The sequence below is a fragment of the Oncorhynchus clarkii genome, chromosome 19, assembly GCF_045791955.1.
Source record: "Oncorhynchus clarkii lewisi isolate Uvic-CL-2024 chromosome 19, UVic_Ocla_1.0, whole genome shotgun sequence".
NCBI classification, from domain to species: domain Eukaryota; kingdom Metazoa; phylum Chordata; class Actinopteri; order Salmoniformes; family Salmonidae; genus Oncorhynchus; species Oncorhynchus clarkii.
Genome location: NC_092165.1, coordinates 58,425,709 through 58,443,894, shown reverse-complemented (window position 1 = coordinate 58,443,894; position 18,186 = coordinate 58,425,709). Strand labels below are relative to the sequence as shown.

The 18,186-nt window shown below is 42.4% G+C and overlaps 2 protein-coding genes across 9 annotated transcripts in view; one reads left to right on the top strand and one right to left on the bottom strand.

Moving 5' to 3' along the window:
- Positions 1 to 1,909: 1,909 nt before the first annotated feature.
- LOC139375428 (ketohexokinase) lies at positions 1,910 to 15,805 on the top strand. 3 transcript variants are annotated; one of them, XM_071117208.1, is made up of 9 exons: positions 1,937 to 2,119; positions 2,701 to 2,817; positions 3,506 to 3,640; positions 4,193 to 4,327; positions 11,888 to 11,960; positions 14,220 to 14,366; positions 14,982 to 15,070; positions 15,325 to 15,482; positions 15,597 to 15,805. In XM_071117208.1, the coding sequence occupies exons 1-9, from the start codon at positions 2,028 to 2,030 to the stop codon at positions 15,692 to 15,694; spliced, it is 1,044 nt and encodes a 347-aa protein (XP_070973309.1). In that variant the 5' UTR covers positions 1,937 to 2,027; the 3' UTR covers positions 15,695 to 15,805. The 3 variants fall into 3 exon arrangements, with proteins under 3 accessions (XP_070973311.1, XP_070973309.1, XP_070973310.1); XM_071117210.1 differs by lacking the exon at positions 4,193 to 4,327 and having other exon boundaries at positions 1,910 to 2,119; XM_071117209.1 differs by lacking the exon at positions 3,506 to 3,640.
- The window catches only part of LOC139375430 (hippocalcin-like protein 1), a 38,170-nt gene continuing 35,705 nt past the window's right edge, over positions 15,722 to 18,186 (bottom strand). For 2 of the 6 annotated variants that reach the window (XR_011627795.1, XR_011627798.1), the window contains 2 exons: positions 16,528 to 17,040; positions 15,722 to 16,321 (listed from right to left, as the gene is read on the bottom strand). Coding sequence is in view for 1 of the 6 variants with exons in the window: in XM_071117211.1 (XP_070973312.1) it covers positions 16,943 to 17,040 (98 nt within the window). In the remaining 5 variants the exon portion in view is untranslated. Of the gene's footprint in view, positions 17,041 to 18,186 lie in introns of all 6 variants that reach the window. The other 4 variants (XR_011627797.1, XR_011627794.1, XR_011627796.1 and 1 more) reach the window with 4 other exon arrangements.

Genomic DNA, 18,186 nt, shown 5'->3' with positions numbered 1-18,186 from the left:
CATTTTATGGCTCATGAAAGTGTTGAACAAAGTGCTGACAGTCTGAATAGAAACTTAAACATGAACTTACTCATAAAAACAGCAGCTCTGTGCTGTATTCCTTGAGTCTCTCTGAAGTCTTGGTTCTAACATTGTTCGAGGCTTCTTATTACTGTCTATGGCTTGAGGAAACTGTACAGCCATGGTGATCTGAGCTATCTGATTGGCCTGCGGTAGGCCTATATGGTGCACTTGATTTGCTCTCTGGGCCTGCCGGGGAGGCAGAGTTCTACCTTCAGACAAAGGAAATTGTTCAAAAAGGAAACACTTTGCCTTCCCGGCGCTAGGGCTGCTGAATCAAGTGCACCTACCACCAACAGCACAAAACCCCCGCAAAAATATGTACGCAAGGCTTTATCATTGTTTTTTTAAACAGAAATGTTTGGTGATCGACCAGGAATTCCTTGGAGATCAACCAGTCGATCGCCCGGCTTGATGACCACCGCTCTACAAGTACATCACATTTCCAGAGTGGGCTCTCTGCTCATTTTTAAGTGATGACGCATTTAATGAGCACCTCCAACACAGTGAATGGGAAAACAGATTAAAAAAGAACTCCCTCTGTTGGTGAGTTACTGAATGTGCAATTGTAAAGGACTGCTGTGATTGGTTAATTAATGACCTATAACATCAATAATGTCATATCTTCAAAAGTACCTGGTAGCCCACTCTGGAAATGTGATGTATTTGACGAATATAATGTTCCAAACATTCTTTCTAAAAATACATTTAAAAAAAATAGTACTTTTCTTTTTAGATATTACCTTTTTTTTTTGTTTAAGAAATGAATGTGATTTAAAAAAAACTTTTCATCAAGACACTGCATATGTTAGAGAACACTATGAGGAAAATAATGACAACAAGACGTCTGTATCATAAGATGTCTGCATCATAGGGTCTTTTTAGAACTATACATGGTATGTATAGGTCTCCAAATAGCATAAAATTGCCACTTTCATAATTTTCAAAAACATTGTTTTGGATAGAAATGTAAAAAGCGTTTCAAACATCCTTCCTCCCAATGACGGTTCTATGTGAGACTTGCCAGAACAATCTAAGAAACCAACAATATTTTCGGGCTACCCGATAGCATAGTTCAGGCCCCATAACCTTACCCTGTCAAATCCAGTGCCTTCGAATTGCCACTGCCTCTCTACAGTATCCCCAGACAAAAGAGTCCAAATACCACCATTCTATTCAGCAACATGGTGACACTGCGCTGTTGACCACTGTACCTAACTCGTAACAAATCACTAGTGACAGGACATATTGTTTCGAAGCAGAACCTCTCAGTCTGGGATTTGTCTGGTCACCGGAGCAACCCGCGCACTGTGAGATCACATTCTGAGCTGGTAGAACGGGTCTGCATTCTAAACGCCACAGGCCAGGAATATCAAGTTACTATTGTAACACTTTATTTCAATGTAAACACTGGGTAAATTGTATATGTCGTAGGCTTTCATGTCAAGTCACTCTGACCTATTTATACATTTAGAAAATGTGCGCAAATAAATAAGCACTTGCAACTTTCCAACACTTTATTCAAGTCATAACAAAATCATTTCTGATATGCTAGCTCAGTGGTTCTCAACTCCGAGCCTAGAGACCCGAGTACTGCTGGTTTTAATTATATCACTCTAATCAGGGGCTGATTTAGAGCTGGGACACCAGATGAATCCAATGAACTATCAGGCGAACGCAATTAACTACCAGGTAGCTTAGAGTACCTGAAGCATACAGTATGATTAAAGTTGGGCGTTCAACAGCACCATCTTTCGGTTACACTCGGGAACTTTCAGGAGGGGGAAACATGTTTCTTTAAAGATAAAGGATAAGCGGCGCAGGCGCACACGCTCCGCAAAGCAGAGCCAGACCGTGCTCGTCTCGCCCTATTGGTGGTCACCTATCTGGGGTTCAAAGACCACACAAGTGTGATATGAGCAACATTGTATCCGAAGTTCAAAGTCCCGTTATTTCACGCAGGGAACATGGGTGACAAAAAGATACTGTGTATCGGGCTGGTATGTCTGGATATTATCAATGTAGTGGACAAATACCCGGAAGAGGACACTGACACCAGGTAAGTGATGTTTCATACTGAATGCACTCATCATCTCTGGTGCATTTACCGTTTCAATTACATAGCTACAGTCCTAAAAACACTCACACCCTTTTTATGACTACGGAGCGGAGCGAATAAAGCTCCGCGCATGCGCAATACTCTGCTACTTAGCTCATTGCGATGCGGGATCCTTGGTACGTCCCTACCCCATTTGAAGTTGACATTTAAAATGGTTAAGGTAAGGGTTAGGGTTGGTTAAGGTTAGAGTAAGGGTAAGCGTAAATGTTATGGCTAGGGGCTGTGACAGATCCACTTGTGAACGAACTACACACTTCGCTGTACCACTGGCTTGCAAAAATTATAATGAAGTGAGTTTTACGTTAACTTCGATCTGACGTTCTTCACGCCTAGACCTACTAAGATATATCCTACTTGCACTAGACTAGCCCGAAAAGAAACATGAAAGCCGTTGTTTCAATATTGCTACCCTAGTCAGTAAATTCACAACAGCAAATGAATGACTTGAAGGAGGGCAGTCATGGTTACTACCTAAACTAAGATATTACAGCTGTCTGTTGTTCCACCCATGCCTCAAACAGGTGTTTGTCTCAACGATGGCAGCGTGGTGGGAACGCGTCCAACTCGTGCACTGTGCTGTCACTCCTTGGCGCTCCCTGTGCGTTCATGGGGTCCCTAGCTCCTGGGCATGTTGCAGAGTAAGTAATATGTTGTCAATTTAAAGCAATAAGGCCCGAGGAGGTGTGGCTAAGGGCTGTATGCGTCGTGTAGCCCTTAGCAGTGGTATATTGGCCAATTATCACAATCCCCCAAAGGTGCCTTATTGCTATTATAAACTGGTTGCCAACGCAATTAGAGCAGTAAAAATAAATGTTTTGTCATAACCCATGGTATACTTACTGTCTGATATACCATGGCTGCCAGACAATCAGCATTCAGGGCTCATACCACCCAGTTTATAAAAACAGATATTACATCTGACAAACTCTTGGATTATTATAGAATAAAATACATATTATTTGTATCATCTTCCTTAGGTCTACTTTTGGGGGATTTATTTAATGTGTTTTGGTAGAATCAATTCCTTAGGTCTACTTTTGGGGGATTTATTTCATGTGTTTTGGTAGAATCAAATCCGTAGGTCTACTTTTAGGGATTTATTTAATGTGTTTAGAATAAATTAAGACATGCTATTTTTTTGTTGTTATTTCATGTCCTTTTGGTGTTACAAAGACATCTTCCAAAACTTCTGTGAACTGCCATAATGTATTCCAGTTTTTCCTGAGGTGGTGGTGGTGCTATGATCAAGAACAGTTATGGATCTCAACAACAACTAACTGTCTATCTAGATGTCTCTCTTTCTTATACAGTGACTATATCCCACAGCTTCGTACTAGATGACTTTAAGAAGTACCAGATTGACATCTCTCTCCTATCAGAACACCTTCACAGCTCCTTCCCTACCTCTATGATCATAAGCAATGTGACCACGGGCACTCGCACCATCCTACACATGAACAGGTTTGTGTGTGTCTTTGTTTAGGTGTGTGTCTGTGTTTAGGTCTGTGTCTGTGTTTAAGTGTGTGTTTAGGTGTGTGTGTGTGTCTGTGTTTAGGTTTGTGTCTGTGTTTAGATTTGTGTGTATGTGGTTAGGTGTGTGTGTTTGTGGTTAGGTGTGTGTGTCTGTGGTTAGGTGTGTTGCTGTAGGTTCAATTCAGATCCTCTCCTGAAATTCCTCACTCACTTCTCCATTCGCTCACTTCTCCACTTGCGCTCTCCTGTGCTGCTATCCCTGTCTCTACCACTAGGTGGAAACCTGTCCCCACTAACCCCCTGCTCTACCCCATCTCCCAGGTATGCTTCTCAGAGGTCATAGGTTATGCCCTGGTCTCCCAGCCTGCAGCAAATGTTCCCCCCGCTCCGTCCCTTCAGGCCAGAGGAAACGCGTGTTATTTATCATCATTATTCTATTACAATAATGATATGATATAACGACAATGTATATAGTATCATTATCATTGGGTTCATTGAGGGTTTGCGTGTTTGTGTGTGTCTGTCTCTCTGCTCTGTCAGCTTCATCGTGGGCGATTTCTCACGCCGCGGGGTGGACATTTCATCCGTTGCCTGGCAGCGGGAGGGGGAGACCCCGTGTGCCTGTTGCGTGGTGTGTCCCCCCAGAGGCTCACGCACGGTCGTGCTCTCCGACACGTAAGACACGCAGGCGGTGGACGATCCGGCGCTGGATTCTGAAATGCTGTGTTTGGGTCTAATACGGGATGTGCAGCTCCACTGCAGTAGACTAGAGCCAGAATGGAGCGTCACACAACGCTGTAGCCAGATAACTGCCTCACAATATCGGCTCAAAGGGTGTTGGAAGATTGTCATTCTTAGTCAAACTTCTTGAGCCAAGTGAGTTAATAATTAGTGAGTGAGTTAATCATTAGTGAGTGAGATATTCATTACACTATAGATGAATGTTACTCAGAAGCCAAGTCAGTTAAGGCCATCATGATACACTAGCAAATTTTTGAGGCAATATTGCCGATGTATCATCAGCTTTACAGTTTGTAGCAGTATGTCCCGTAAACCTAGGGTTAGGGGTGTGTCAGTCTGTAGTGGCGCTGCGTGGGTTAATTCTGGGATCATCTCTAATTCTACCAATTCGATCGCTGCATGCTAAATGTGTTGTCACAATGTCATTTCATCCATTGATAATACTGTATCATGTGATGTGATTTCCAAGGAGAAGTAGTACTATACCTTTATTTCAACAAGGAACACAGACTGAGACCAAGGTCTCTGTTACAGCTGGGCACTGCTTATACATGTGTACACATACAGTTCAGGTACAATGATTAAGAAACTACACAAGACAAAACAATCACAGATAACACAAAAAATACAGCAGCAGATTACATTTACACACAGGTTATTCCCCTAACAGGTTATTCCCCAAATAGGTTATTCCCCTAACAGGTTATTCCCCTAACAGGTTATTCCCCAAATAGGTTATTCCCCTAACAGGTTATTCCCCTAACAGGTTATTCCACTAACAGGTTATTCCCCTAACAGGTTATTCCCCTAACAGGTTATTCCCCTAACAGGTTATTCCCCTAACAGGTTATTCCCCTAACAGGTTATTCCCCTAACAGGTTATTCCCCTAACAGGTTATTCCCCTAACAGGTTATTCCACTAACAGGTTATTCCCCTAACAGGTTATTCCCCTAACAGGTTATTCCCCTAACAGGTTATTCCCCTAACAGGTTATTCCCCTAACAGGTTATTCCCCAAACAAGCATTTCGCTACACTCGCATTAACGTCTGCTAACCATGTGTATGTGACAAATAAAATTTGATAACAGCACAAGAACTTGCATTACCCGAAACAGTTACAAGCAATAGAAAAATAAAAATCCTCCAATAAATGTTTTTAATGAGCAACAGGGCAACAAGAGTCTCAAATGTAAGTTTAGTCTGCAGGCTATTCCATAGGCAAGGAGCATAACAGGAAAAGACAGCCATACCCAACTCTGTGGAAATCGCATGGGCCTCAAGTGTAATCCATGTTTGGGACCTGGTTTTAGGAATTATAATTATAATGTTGAGAAGTGATGATAGGTAGAAGGTAGTTTATTCAGAAGTGCTTTATAGACATACGAGAGCATGTTGTTCTCGTCTCATGGACAGCGAAGTCCAACCCACATTTTGATATAAAACACAGTGGTGAGTTCTGTAGCTAGCGCTCGTAATAAACCTAAGTGCGAAATGATAAGTAGAATCCAGTGGTGTAAGTGTTGATGCCGTAGCATGCATGTACAGTAGAAAACGGAAGTTTACATACACCTTAACCAACTACATTTAAACTCCAGTTTTGCACAATTCCTGACATTTAATCCTAGTAAAAAATCCCTGTCTTAGGTCAGTTAGGATCACCACTTCCTTTTTAAGAATGTAAAATGTCAGAATAATAGTAGAGAGAATGATTTATTTCAGCATTTCTTTCTTTCAACACATTCCCAGTGGGCCCGAAATTTACATACACTCAATTAGTATTTGGTAGCATTGCCTTTAAATTGTTTATCTTGGGTCAAACATTTTGGGTAGCCTTCCACAAGCTTCCCACAATAAGTTGGGTGATTTTTGGCCCATTCCTCCTGACAGAGCTGGTGTAACTGAGTCAGGTTTGTAGGCCTCCTTGCTCACACACCCTTTTTCAGTTCTGCCCACAAAGTTTCTATAGGATTGAGGTCGGGGCTTTGTGATGGCCACTCCAATACCTTGACATTGTTGTCTTTAAGCCATTTTGCCATAACTTTGGAAGTATGCTTGGGGTAATTGTGCATTTGGAAGACCCATTTGCGACCAAGCTTCAACTTCCTGACTGATGTCTTGAGATGTTGCTTCAATATATCTACATAATTTTCCTTTCTCATGATGCCATCTATTTTGTGAAGTGCACCAGTCCCTCCTGCAGCAAAGCACCCTCACAAACATGATAGTGCCACCCCCGTGCTTCACGGTTGGGATGGTGTTCTTCGGCTTGCAAGCCTCTCCATTTTTCCTCCAAACATAACGATGGTCAATATGGCCAGTTCTATAATGCGTCTCCTTCCAGAGAGGTATGATGGCTGTGTGGTCCCATGATGTTAATACTTGCATACTATTGTTTGTACAGATGAACGTGGTACCTTCAGGCATTTGGAAATGTTTCCCAAGGATGAACCAAACTTGATGAACCAGGTCTACAATTTTCTTCTGAGGTCTTGGCTGATTTTCTTTTGATTTTCCCATGATGTCAAGCAAAGAGACACTGAGTTTGAAGGTAGGCCTTGAAATACATCCACAGGTACACCTCCAATTGACAAAAATGATGTCAATTAGCCCATCAGAAGCTTCTAAAGCCATGACATAATTTTCTGGAATTTTCCAAGCTCTTTAAAGGCACAGTCAACTTAGTGTATGTAAACTTCTGACCCACTGGAATTGTGATACAGTGAAATAATCTGTCTGTAAACAGTTGTAGGAAAAATTGCTTGTGTCATGCACGAAGTAGATGTCCTAACCGACTTGCCAAAACTCTAGTTTGTTGACAAGATATTTGTGTAGTGGTTGAAAAACCTAATCGTATGTAAACTTCCGACTTCAACTGTAAATAATATCCTCAATCTGTAAGATACATAAAAAGTAGCTCGCACGATTTGTCTTCTATTTGTGGAGGACAAACATGTTTTGTTTTTATAGAGGAAGCCTTGCTTGATTTCTTTTTTTTTTGTTGCCATTTACAAAGTTCGTCAACATGCATTTTTAAAGACAGTTCATCATCCAGCCATATCACTAAGTATTTGTATTTAGAGACCTGATTAATTCAAGAGCCATCTGAGCTCGTAAGTGCAAGAGTATTTTCAACCAACTTTTTGGACCTATTAAAAATCATAAAATGTGTTTTTTCTTTGCATTTAAAACCCATTTCAACTGTAAAAAAAAGTGCTTGGTCAGCCGTTGAAGCAACATAGTACATGACAGTGTCATGCATATAGATTAATTTTACACTTTCTTATCTCATCACCGACATTGTTTATGTAGAGAGTGAACAGTAATGGACCAGGTATAGAGCCTTGTGGGACCCCTTTAACCAATTCCAAAGAGTTGATGGCATCCAGTCGAAGCCAAACAGCTTGACTTCTATCCTTTAGCTAGTCATGAAACCAACGACAGGCATCCAATCCCAGTCCTATTAACAACAGCTTACCCAAAAGTATCGCATGGTCTACAGTGTCAAAAGCTTTAGACAAATCTATGAACAAGGCAGCACAGTACTTTCTATTATCTAGGGCATTAGCAATATAATTTACAACACGTACAGTGGCCGTAGTGGTACTGTGTTTAGGTCTGAAGCCAGATTGATTGCTAGAAAGAGTATTGTTAACCTGTTGCGACGACCAAACCCGGATCCGGGATTCTATTTATAGACCTAAGCTCATTACCATAACGCAACGTTAACTATTCATGAAAATCGCAAATGAAATGAAATAAATATGCTAGCTCTCAAGCTTAGCCTTTTGTTAACAACACTGTCATCTCAGATTTTCAAAATATGCTTTTCAACCATAGGAAAACAATCATTTGTGTAACAGTAGCTAGCTAGCGTAGCATTTAGCGTTAGCATTAGCGTTAGCATTAGCGTTAGCATTTAGCAGGCAACTATCACAAAAACAAGTAAAGCCTTCAAATAAAATAACTTACCTTTGAAGAACTTCTGATGTTTTCAATGAGGAGACTCTCAGTTAGATAGCAGATGCTCCGTTTTTCCAAAAAGATTCTTTGTGTATTAGAAATAGCTCCGTTTTGTACATCACATTTGGCTACCAAAAAAAAAAAAAAAAAAAAAAAAAAAAACGAAAATTCAGCCCTCAAAACGCGAACTTTTTTCCAAATTAACTCCATAATATCGACTGAAACATGGCAAACGTGGTTTAGAATCAATCCTCAAGGTGTTTTTCCACATATCTCTTCAATGATATATCCTTCGTGGAAGCCTGGTTTCTCCTTGCTCTCAAATGGAAAAATAATTGCACCTGGCTTTACGCTCCAATTTCGACGCAGGGACACCAGGCGGACACTTGGAAAATGTAGTCTCTTATGGTCAATCTTCCAATGACATGCCTACAAATACGTCACAATGCTGCTAACACTTTGGGGGAACGACAAAGTGTAGGCTCATTCCTTGCACAATCACAGCCATATAAGGAGACAATGGAAAACAGAGCTTCAGAAATTCTGCTCATTTCCTGGTTGATGCATCATCTTGGTTTCGCCTGTAGAATGAGTTCTGGGGCACTTACAGACAATATCTTTGCAGATTCTGAAACTTCAGAGTGTTTTCTTTCAAAAACTGTCAAGAATATGCATAGTCGAGCATCTTTTCATGACAAAATATCGCGCTTAAAACGGGAACGTTTTTTATCCAAAAATGAAATAGCGCCCCTAGAGATCAAAGAGGTTAACAGTTAAAAATGATTGTAGTTGCATATTCACCAATGACTCTAGAATTTTAGCCAAACAGGAGATCTTAGAGATGAGCCGAAAATTATCCAATTCACTACAATCACCTCCCTTGAGGAGTGGTAAAACAAAAGCTGTTTTCCAAGCTTCAGGAATCTTTCCTACCACTTTGATTGAAGATATGCGTCAATACACCAGCAATGATGGGTGCCGCACACTTGAGTAAATATGGATCCAGATTTATCCAGATTGTCTTCTGTGACCTTTTTGAAATCAAAAACTGGCTTACTGTTTTCCACATCAGCTGGGGGCCAGCGGGCTGAAACAATAGACCGGTCAGGATGGTATTGGCCTTCTTTTTTTTTTAAAAGAGAACCAGCAGAAATAAAGTGCTTATTAAAAACATCGCAAATTTAAGTTTGGTCACTGACGATCCTAGATTCCGATGTAATTTGCTTTGGCAGGGACGTCGAGGAGTTTCCTCGTTTAAGTGAGTTAACCTCGCTGGGATATTCGGGACGGTAGCGTCCCACTCCGCCAACAGCCAGTGAAAGTGCAGGGCTCCAAATTCAAAACAACAAAAATCTCATAATTAAAATTCCTCAAGCATACAAGTATTTTACACAATTTTAAAGAAACATTTCTCTTTAATCCAGCCACAGTGTCTGATTTCAAAAAGGCTTTACAGCGAAAGCACCACAAACGATTATGTTAGGTCACCACCAAGTCACAGAAAAACACAGCCATTTTTCCAGCCAAAGAGAGGAGTCACAAAAAGCACAAATAGAGATCAGATTAATCACTAACCTTTGATCTTCATCAGATGACACTCATAGTACTTCATGTTACACAATACATGTATGTTTTGTTCTCTAATGTGCATATTTATATCAAAAAATCAAATTTTACATTGGCGCATTACGTTCAGTAGTTCTAAAACATGCGGTGATCTTACAGATAGCCACATCAATTTACAGAAATACTCATCATAAATGTTGATGAAAATACAAGTGTTATACATGGAATTACAGAGATACTTCTCCTTAATGCAACCGCTGTGTCAGATTTGAAAACTTTACGGAAAAAGCTAACCATGCAATAAGTACAGCGTTCAGACAACAAAGCAGCCAAAAAGATATCTGCCATATGTGTAGTCAACATTAGTCAGAAATAGCATTCAAAATATTCACTTACCTTTGATTATCTTCATCAGAATGCACTCCCAGGAATCCCAGTTCCACCATAAATGTTTGATTTGTTCGATAAAGTTAATCATTTATGACCAAATAGCTTCTTTTGGTAAACAAATCCAAACGTGCGTTCAGGTCCAGCCGAACATCGGCCGAAATTTTTTAAAAAGTTCCGTTACAGCCCGTAGAAACTTGTCAAATTAAGTATAGAATCAATCTTTAGGATGTTTTTATCATAAATCTTCAATAATGTTCTAACCGGAGAATTCCTATGTCTGTAGAAAAGCAATGGAACGAGAGCTAACGCTCTTGTGACCGCGCGATACGAGCCTGTGGCACTCTGCCAGACACCTGACTCATTCCTCTCTCATTCGGTCCCACTTCACAGTAGAAGGCTCAAACAAAGTTCTAAAGACTGTTGACATCTAGTGGAAGCCTTAGGAAGTGCAACATAACCAAAAATACCTAGATTTAGCCTTTTTTTTTATTTTATTCTTCCGGTCCATTTATTTCTTAATTGCCTAAAAAGCAGCCAATCAGCTAGTAGGGTGGGAGTATGAACTTTCCCTCGTTTCAAGATGAGTTTTCTGTCAAACTTGGTAGGGTGCATTTCTGGGGCTCTATGGTGTAACATGACAACCAATCAGATTTGAGATTGACACCCTCCTCCCCTCCCAGTTTTTGATTATGAACTCAGTAGCCTAACTTTTCTCATTCTAATCTATTCTATATCTATTACGCTAGCTTGATTTCCTATCTCAGCCTGTTCTCGTAGACTTAATATATAAATGTAAATCCGGGGACACTCAAATTCGTATGATATGTTACGTTTGTTATGTTTACGAAAGACAGAAGGTTACTTAAGGCAAACACTAAAGTAGGGTGGATGAGCAGGCATATAAAGCAAATGTCTAGCAACCCAAAGGTTGTGTGTTAGAATGTCATCATGAACAAATGTAACATTTTTGCTAACTAGCTACTTTGCTGCTAATTGCTACGTTGTAACTTCTTAGCTAACCCTTCCACTAACCTTAACCCTTTAACCTTGACTCCCCAACCCCCCAGCCTAGCTAACTTTAGCAACCTAGCTAATGTTAGTATTTGCCACCGAGCTAATGCTAGCTACAACAAATTGGAATTCATAATATATTATACGTTTTGCAAATTCGTAGCATATTGTACGAATTGCAGTTCATAACATATCATACGAAATGGATAATGGACATCCACAAATTAATACATACCATACGAAACACAACTTTTTATTTCACTATTATTTAACCTGGTAGGCCAGTTGAGAACAAGTTCTCATTTACAACTGCGACCTGTCATACTAATTGTGTCCCGGAATAACATTTTCTATGTTACATCTACCCCTGAGTCCAGGTTGCCTATCCAATAAGGTTACTAATAATTTTGTTTACAAAAGGAAATCTCTTTGTTTCTCTTTCCCCTCTTCCCCTCCTCTCTCTTTCTCTCTTCCTCCCCCTCCCTCCCCTCTCTCCAACTCTCTCCCCTCTCTCTCTTCTCCCTCTTCCCCTCTTTCTTTCCCCCCCCCCCCTCTCCTTCTCTCAGAAACCTGCCTGATGTGTCAGCAGCAGATTTCTCTAAGGTAGATCTCAGTCAGTACAAATGGATCCACTGGGAGGTGAGCTCACAAAGAGGTTATAGAACACTCTACTCTAGATTTAGGTTAAACTTTGACCTTATTGATCAAATCAAATGTTATTTTTCACATTCACCAAATACAACATGTGTAGACCTTACAAGACCTTAACCAACAATGCAGTTTTAAGAAAGTATTTACTAAATAAACTAAAGTAAATTTTTTTTTTTTTTTTAAAGTACCACAATAAAATCACAGTAATGAGGCTTTATACAGAGGGTACTGGTACCGAGTCCATGTGAGGGGGTACAGGTTAGTCTAAGTAATTTGTACATGTAGGTAGGGGTAAAGTGACTGCACAGATAATAAACAGCGAGTTGCAGCAGTGTAAAAACAAATGGGGGGGGGGGGGGGGGGGGGGGGGGGGGGGTCAATGTAAATAGTCCGGTGGTCATTTGATTAATTGTTCAGCAGTCTTATGGCTTGGGGGTAGAAGCTGTTAAGGAGCCTTTTGGTCCTAGACTTGGCGCTCCGGTACCACTTGCCGTGTGGTAGCAGAGAGAACCGTCTATTACTTGGGTGACTGGAGTCTTTGACAATGTATTGGGCCTTCATCTGACACCGCCTGGTATAGAGGTCCTGGAGGGCAGGAAGCTTGGCCCCCATGATATACTGGGCTGTATGCACTACCCTCTGTAGCGCCTTACGTATGCTGAGCAGTTGCCAGACCAGGTGGTTATGCAACCATGCTCTCGATGGTGCAGCTGTATAACTTTTTTGAGGATCTGGGGACCCATGCCAAATCTTTTCAGTCTCCTGAGGGGTAAAAGGCGTTGTCGTGCCCTCTTCACAACTTCTTTGGTGTGTTTGGACCATGATAGTTTGTTGATGTGCACACCAAGGAACTTGAAACTCTCGACCCGCTCCACTACAGCCCTAGTGATGTTAATGGGGGCGTGTTCAGCCCTCCTTTTCCTGTAGTCCACGATTATCTCCTTTGTTTTGCACACGTTGAGGAAGAGGTTGTTGTCCTGACACCACCATACTGACAGGTCACTGACCTCCTCCCTATAGGCTGTCTCAGCGTTGTCGGTGATCAGGCCTACCACCGTTGTGTCGTCAGGGAACTTAATGATGGTGTTGAAGTCGTGCTTGGCCACGCAATCGTGGGTGAAAAGAGGGTACAGGAGGGGACTAAGCACGCTCCCCTGAGGGGCCCTCGTGTTGAGGATCAGCGTGGCAGATATGTCGTTACCTACTCTTACCACCTGGGGTCGGCCCGTCAGGAAGTCCAGGATCCAGTTGCAGAGGGAGGTGTTTAGTCCCAGGGTCCTTAGCTTAGTGGTGATCTTTGTGGACACTGGTTTTGAACGCTGAGCTGTTGTCAAGGAACAGCATTCTCATCTGTGTGTCTGTTGGTGCGGTATGTGAATTGGAGTGGGTCTAGGGTTTCCGGGATGATTGTGTTGATGTTAGCCATGACCAGCCTTTCAAAGCACTTCATGGCTACTGATGTGTGTGCTACGGGGCGGTAGTCTTTTAGGCAGGTTACCTTCGCTCTCTTGGGCACAGGGACTATGGTTGTCTACTTAAAACATGTAGGTATTACAGAGTTGGTCAGGGAGAGTTTAAAAATATGTCAATGAAGACTCTTGCCAGTTGGTCCGCGCATGCTCTGAGTACACGTCCTTGGTAATCCGTCTGGCCCTGCGGCCTTGTGAATACCTGTTTAAATGTCTTGCTCACATCGGCTACGGAGAGCGTGATCACACAGTCATCCGGACACTCTACTCCGAGGCTAAAGGTGCAATCGATTGCCTGGACTTTGAAATGAATGATATATAGCCATTGATTATTGAAGAACATAACTTTTATATATGCCTCATGAGCTTTGTTCAGCTGCGTAACCCCATCATAACCCAAAGTATAAGCTTGTTTTACGCCATTGTTTGTAAACAATGTAATTGTAAGACTCATGGTTAAAACAATAATTTTAATGTCATGGATCCTTTTATCCATAACCCTGTCTATGAATTTGTGAGTGGTTACATTTCTCCAGCCCCATCCCTAAACTGTTTACCTAAAAAGGTGTCTTGGTGTCCACTTTGGCTGTTATTTGAACTGCAGATTGACCCTTTAACCTTCATTTCATAGAACTCTATATTTAATCATGATTCAACCATTTTTGTATCATGTACTGTTTATAACACTTAAAATACGAACATGTTATAAACATGACCAACAGTGTAACATCCCATGACCGGTTTTGATCATGTTTATAACATGTTTGACACATGACAGGGCCGTAATGCCGAGGAGCAGGTGAAGATGATCCAGCAGGTGGAGCTGTCTAACAACACGTTGCCACAGCAACACAGGATCACCGTATCCGTGGAGATAGAGAAGACCAGGGAGCCTCTGTACCAGCTCTTCCACTATGGTGATGTGGTACGACACCCTCGCTGACAGCATGAGTATCACCCATAACACTCTGGAACAATGCCTCCCGACAACATTTAGACAGACAAAAACATGTTCAGTGTTCTCTACAGGTTTGGAGATTGATTTTGATACATTTTTATTGTGAGAGTGCCTTGCATCTTCAGGATGCCCAGTCCACATGGCCTTATAAGGATGCCCAGTCCACATGGCCTTATAAGGATGCCCAGTCCACATGGCCTTATAAGGATGCCCAGTCCACATGGCCTTATAAGGATGCCCAGTCCACATGGCCTTATAAGGATGCCCAGTCCACATGGCCTTATAAGGATGCCCGGCCCACATGGCCTTATAAGGATGCCCGGCCCACATGGCCTTATAAGGATGCCCGGCCCACATGGCCTTATAAGGATGCCCAGCCCACATGGCCTTATAAGGATGCCCAGCCCACATGGCCTTATAAGGATGCCCAGCCCCCCTATATAACATGTATAGAATGATAGTTCATCACTATTTATCCTGATTATGTCATTGCTGGCATTAAAGAGGGCATTACCAAACCTGGTAACTGTCATAGCACTGCCCTGTACCTGACCTGAAAGAACGTTTTTCTCTCCTCTCCAGGTGTTTGTCAGTAAAGACGTGGCCATGCATTTTGGCTTCCACTCCGCTGCCAGTGCTCTGAAGGGCCTCTACCACAGAGTGAAGAAAGGGTGAGTGGACACACAGATGGAGGAAGAGAGCGAGGGACAGGCAGGTAGGCAGGTAGGTAGGTAGGTAGAGAGACCGATTGACGGAAAGATGGCTGGAAAGAGACTGGCTGACAGACGGATTGGGGGAAAAGAGGGCGAGGATGTGCAGGGGGGGGGGTACAGTCTAAAACTTTATGTCACTGTTAACTCTTCATATTCTGATCCAGTTTGCCATTGTAGTCTCAACACCTGAAAGCAGGCTTCCTGTGTTCCAGGGCTGTCCTCATATGTGCCTGGGCAGAGAAAGGGGCAGATGCGATGGGTCCTGATGGCATAGTGGTCCACTCAGATGCCTTTCCACCGGAGGCCGTTGTGGACACGCTCGGAGCAGGCGACACTTTCAATGCTTCAGTGATCTACACCCTGTCAAATGGTGAGAGGATATTACTTTTATTTATTTTTTACACATAGTCAAATGGTAAGGTGATATTTGTATTTTCTACACCCAAAATGCAATCAATCATCTTGTCTCCCTCTCCCCTGGTAGGAGGAGGAGTACAGGAAGCTCTCACGTTCGGTTGCCAGGTGGCAGGCAGGAAGTGTGGTGTCCACGGATATGACGAAATAGTGACAAAGACGGAGTGAAGAATAACGTGCACTGTAGCTGGAGGGTTTTTGACAAAACAGTACACTTTATTTTCAACTCTACAAACACAAACTTGGCAGTAGGTATAGGAATGTTTTGTCATGTCACAAAACTCAACACTCAGCAAAACAGCATTAGAGGTATTATTAGTTTTAACAGACACATTTCAAGGCAAACCCCTGTGTTTTTGAGGTTAAAGTAATTATTTAGCAGTTTTATTCTCATCTTTCCCTATTTTCGTTTCCTCCCAACCATTGTTAGCTGTTTGTTAAGCAATGTCCAGATTCTCCTGGCTAGCATTTTTTTTTTGAGAATCTAGCAATGCTAGCGGAAGTGGGTTGTATCAGTTAGCCACACATTCAAAGGCACAGGGCCTAAAACCTAACTTATGGTGAATTTAACCATATGAATTTAACAAAAATGTTTTTGCAATTAAACAGAATAAATATCACATTTATAGTTATCTGGCATCAAAGAGTCTTGTAAGTTTTTCTCAGGTGCCTTGGGCCTTTCTCAGGTGCCTTGGGCCTTTCTCAGGTGCCTTGGGCCTTTCTCAGGTGCCTTGGGCCTTTCTCAGGTGCCTTGGGCCTTTCTCAGGGGCTTGGGCCTTTCTCAGGGGCTTGGGCCTTTCTCAGGGGCTTGGGCCTTTCTCAAGGGGCTTGGGCCTTTCTCAAGGGGCTTGGGCCTTTCTCAAGGGGCCTTGGGCCTTTCTCAAGGGGCCTTGGGCCTTTCTCAAGGGGCCTTGGGCCTTTCTCAAGGGGCCTTGGGCCTTTCTCAAGGGGCCTTGGGCCTTTCTCAAGGGGCCTTGGGCCTTTCTCAAGGTGCCTTGGGCCTTTCTCAAGGTGCCTTGGGCCTTTCTCAGGTGCCTTGGGCCTTTCTCAGGGGCCTTGGGCCTTTCTCAGGGGCCTTGGGCCTTTCTCAGGGGCCTTGGGCCTTTCTCAGGGGCTTGATACAGCATATGCAATACTTCACTTCATTCTAGATGTCATTGTTGCGCAACAAACACTATCAGGATACTAAAACATACTTATGAACCAAAACATGTGGACACATATTACATTTACAGTGAAATACAATATGAAAATGATTACATTTTATAAACATCCTCCTATGGATTGAAATGGAACTGTCACAGTACAAATCAAACCATCTTCAAAACAACAGTGAAGATAATTACAATATTTATATAATATTAGTCATGTGACAGTGGGCTTAAAAGTAGTGTGTGTGTGTGTGTGTGTGTGTGTTCAGAACTGACTGGCACTGCTGGGGTCACACTGTAACAGGCGGACTATTGACGGGTCACTCTTGGCACCTTTGATGAATTCCTCCAGGGACAGCCTACCTGCAATAATAAGCCACATGATTGGATGAGGAACTTGGTTACTCATCGAAGGTTAAGAATAATTAAAATTAGTTAAAATAAGAGCTAATGGGTGGAGGCAGAGAAAGAGGTACAGTCTAAAGTGGCTCCCTCTCATACACTGATTTCCCTCTTCTGCAACCCACTTAAGCCTGTGTGGCTCAGTTCAAAGCTATCACTTAGCCTGTGTGGCTCAGTTCAAAGCTATCACTTAGCCTGTGGGGAAAGGAAAGAGGGATACCTAGTCAGTTGTACAACTGAATGCATCTTCTGCATTTAACCCAACCCCTCTGAATCAGAGAGGTACAGGGGGCTGCCATAGTCAACATCCACGGCACTGAGGGAAAAGTGGGTTAACTGCCTTGCTCAGGGGTAGAACGACAGAATTTTACCTTGTCAGCTCAGGGATGTCGATCCAGCAACCTTTCAGTTACGGGCTCAACGCTCTAACCCCTCGGCTACCTGTGTGGCTCAGTTGGAAGGTCATGGGTTCAATTCCCCCAGGGATCACACATACTCAAACTCCAGTCCAATGACTATCAACCCAACATAGCTGTTACGCCAAGAGATCCGAACCCTTTGACAAGGTCGCTAGATGTTGGGTTAAGGTCTCTATTGTCGGAGTCCATGTATCTTATGCCTTCACATAAAGATAGAGGGCTCCTTCACATAAAGATAGAGATTCGCCTAATAAAGCAGGCAATTAAATTATGTGCAGAAATCATTTGCTTCTTTCTTTCAATCAATTGCTATCAAACTATTTAAATATCAGACTATCAAGCTATCAAACTATCAAATGATCAGGGAGAAGAGAGAACCATCAGTAAAGTTGTTTTTATCCTAACCCCTTTATGGGCCTGTAGTTGAATAGCCCTGCAGAAGAAACCACTTAATAGCGACGGCACTAAAAAGTCCTGGGTTGGATATGTCCCAAATGGCACCCTATTACCTATATAGTCCCCAAATGGCACCATATTCCCTATATAGTCCCCAAATGGCACCCTATTACCTATATAGTCCCCAAATGGCACCATATTCCCTATATAGTCCCCAAATGGCACCATATTCCCTATATAGTCCCAAATTATTCCCTATTCCCTCTATTTGGAATAGGGTGCCATTTGGCAC

Coding starts and splice junctions, on each gene's coding strand:
- LOC139375428 (XM_071117208.1), top strand. CDS start 2,028: ATGGGTGACAAAAAGATACTGTGTATCGGGCTGGTATGTCTGGATATT. Junction 2,120..2,700: donor GAAGAGGACACTGACACCAG/GTAAGTGATGTT, acceptor TGCCTCAAACAG/GTGTTTGTCTCAACGATGGC. Junction 2,818..3,505: donor GCTCCTGGGCATGTTGCAGA/GTAAGTAATATG, acceptor TATATCCCACAG/CTTCGTACTAGATGACTTTA.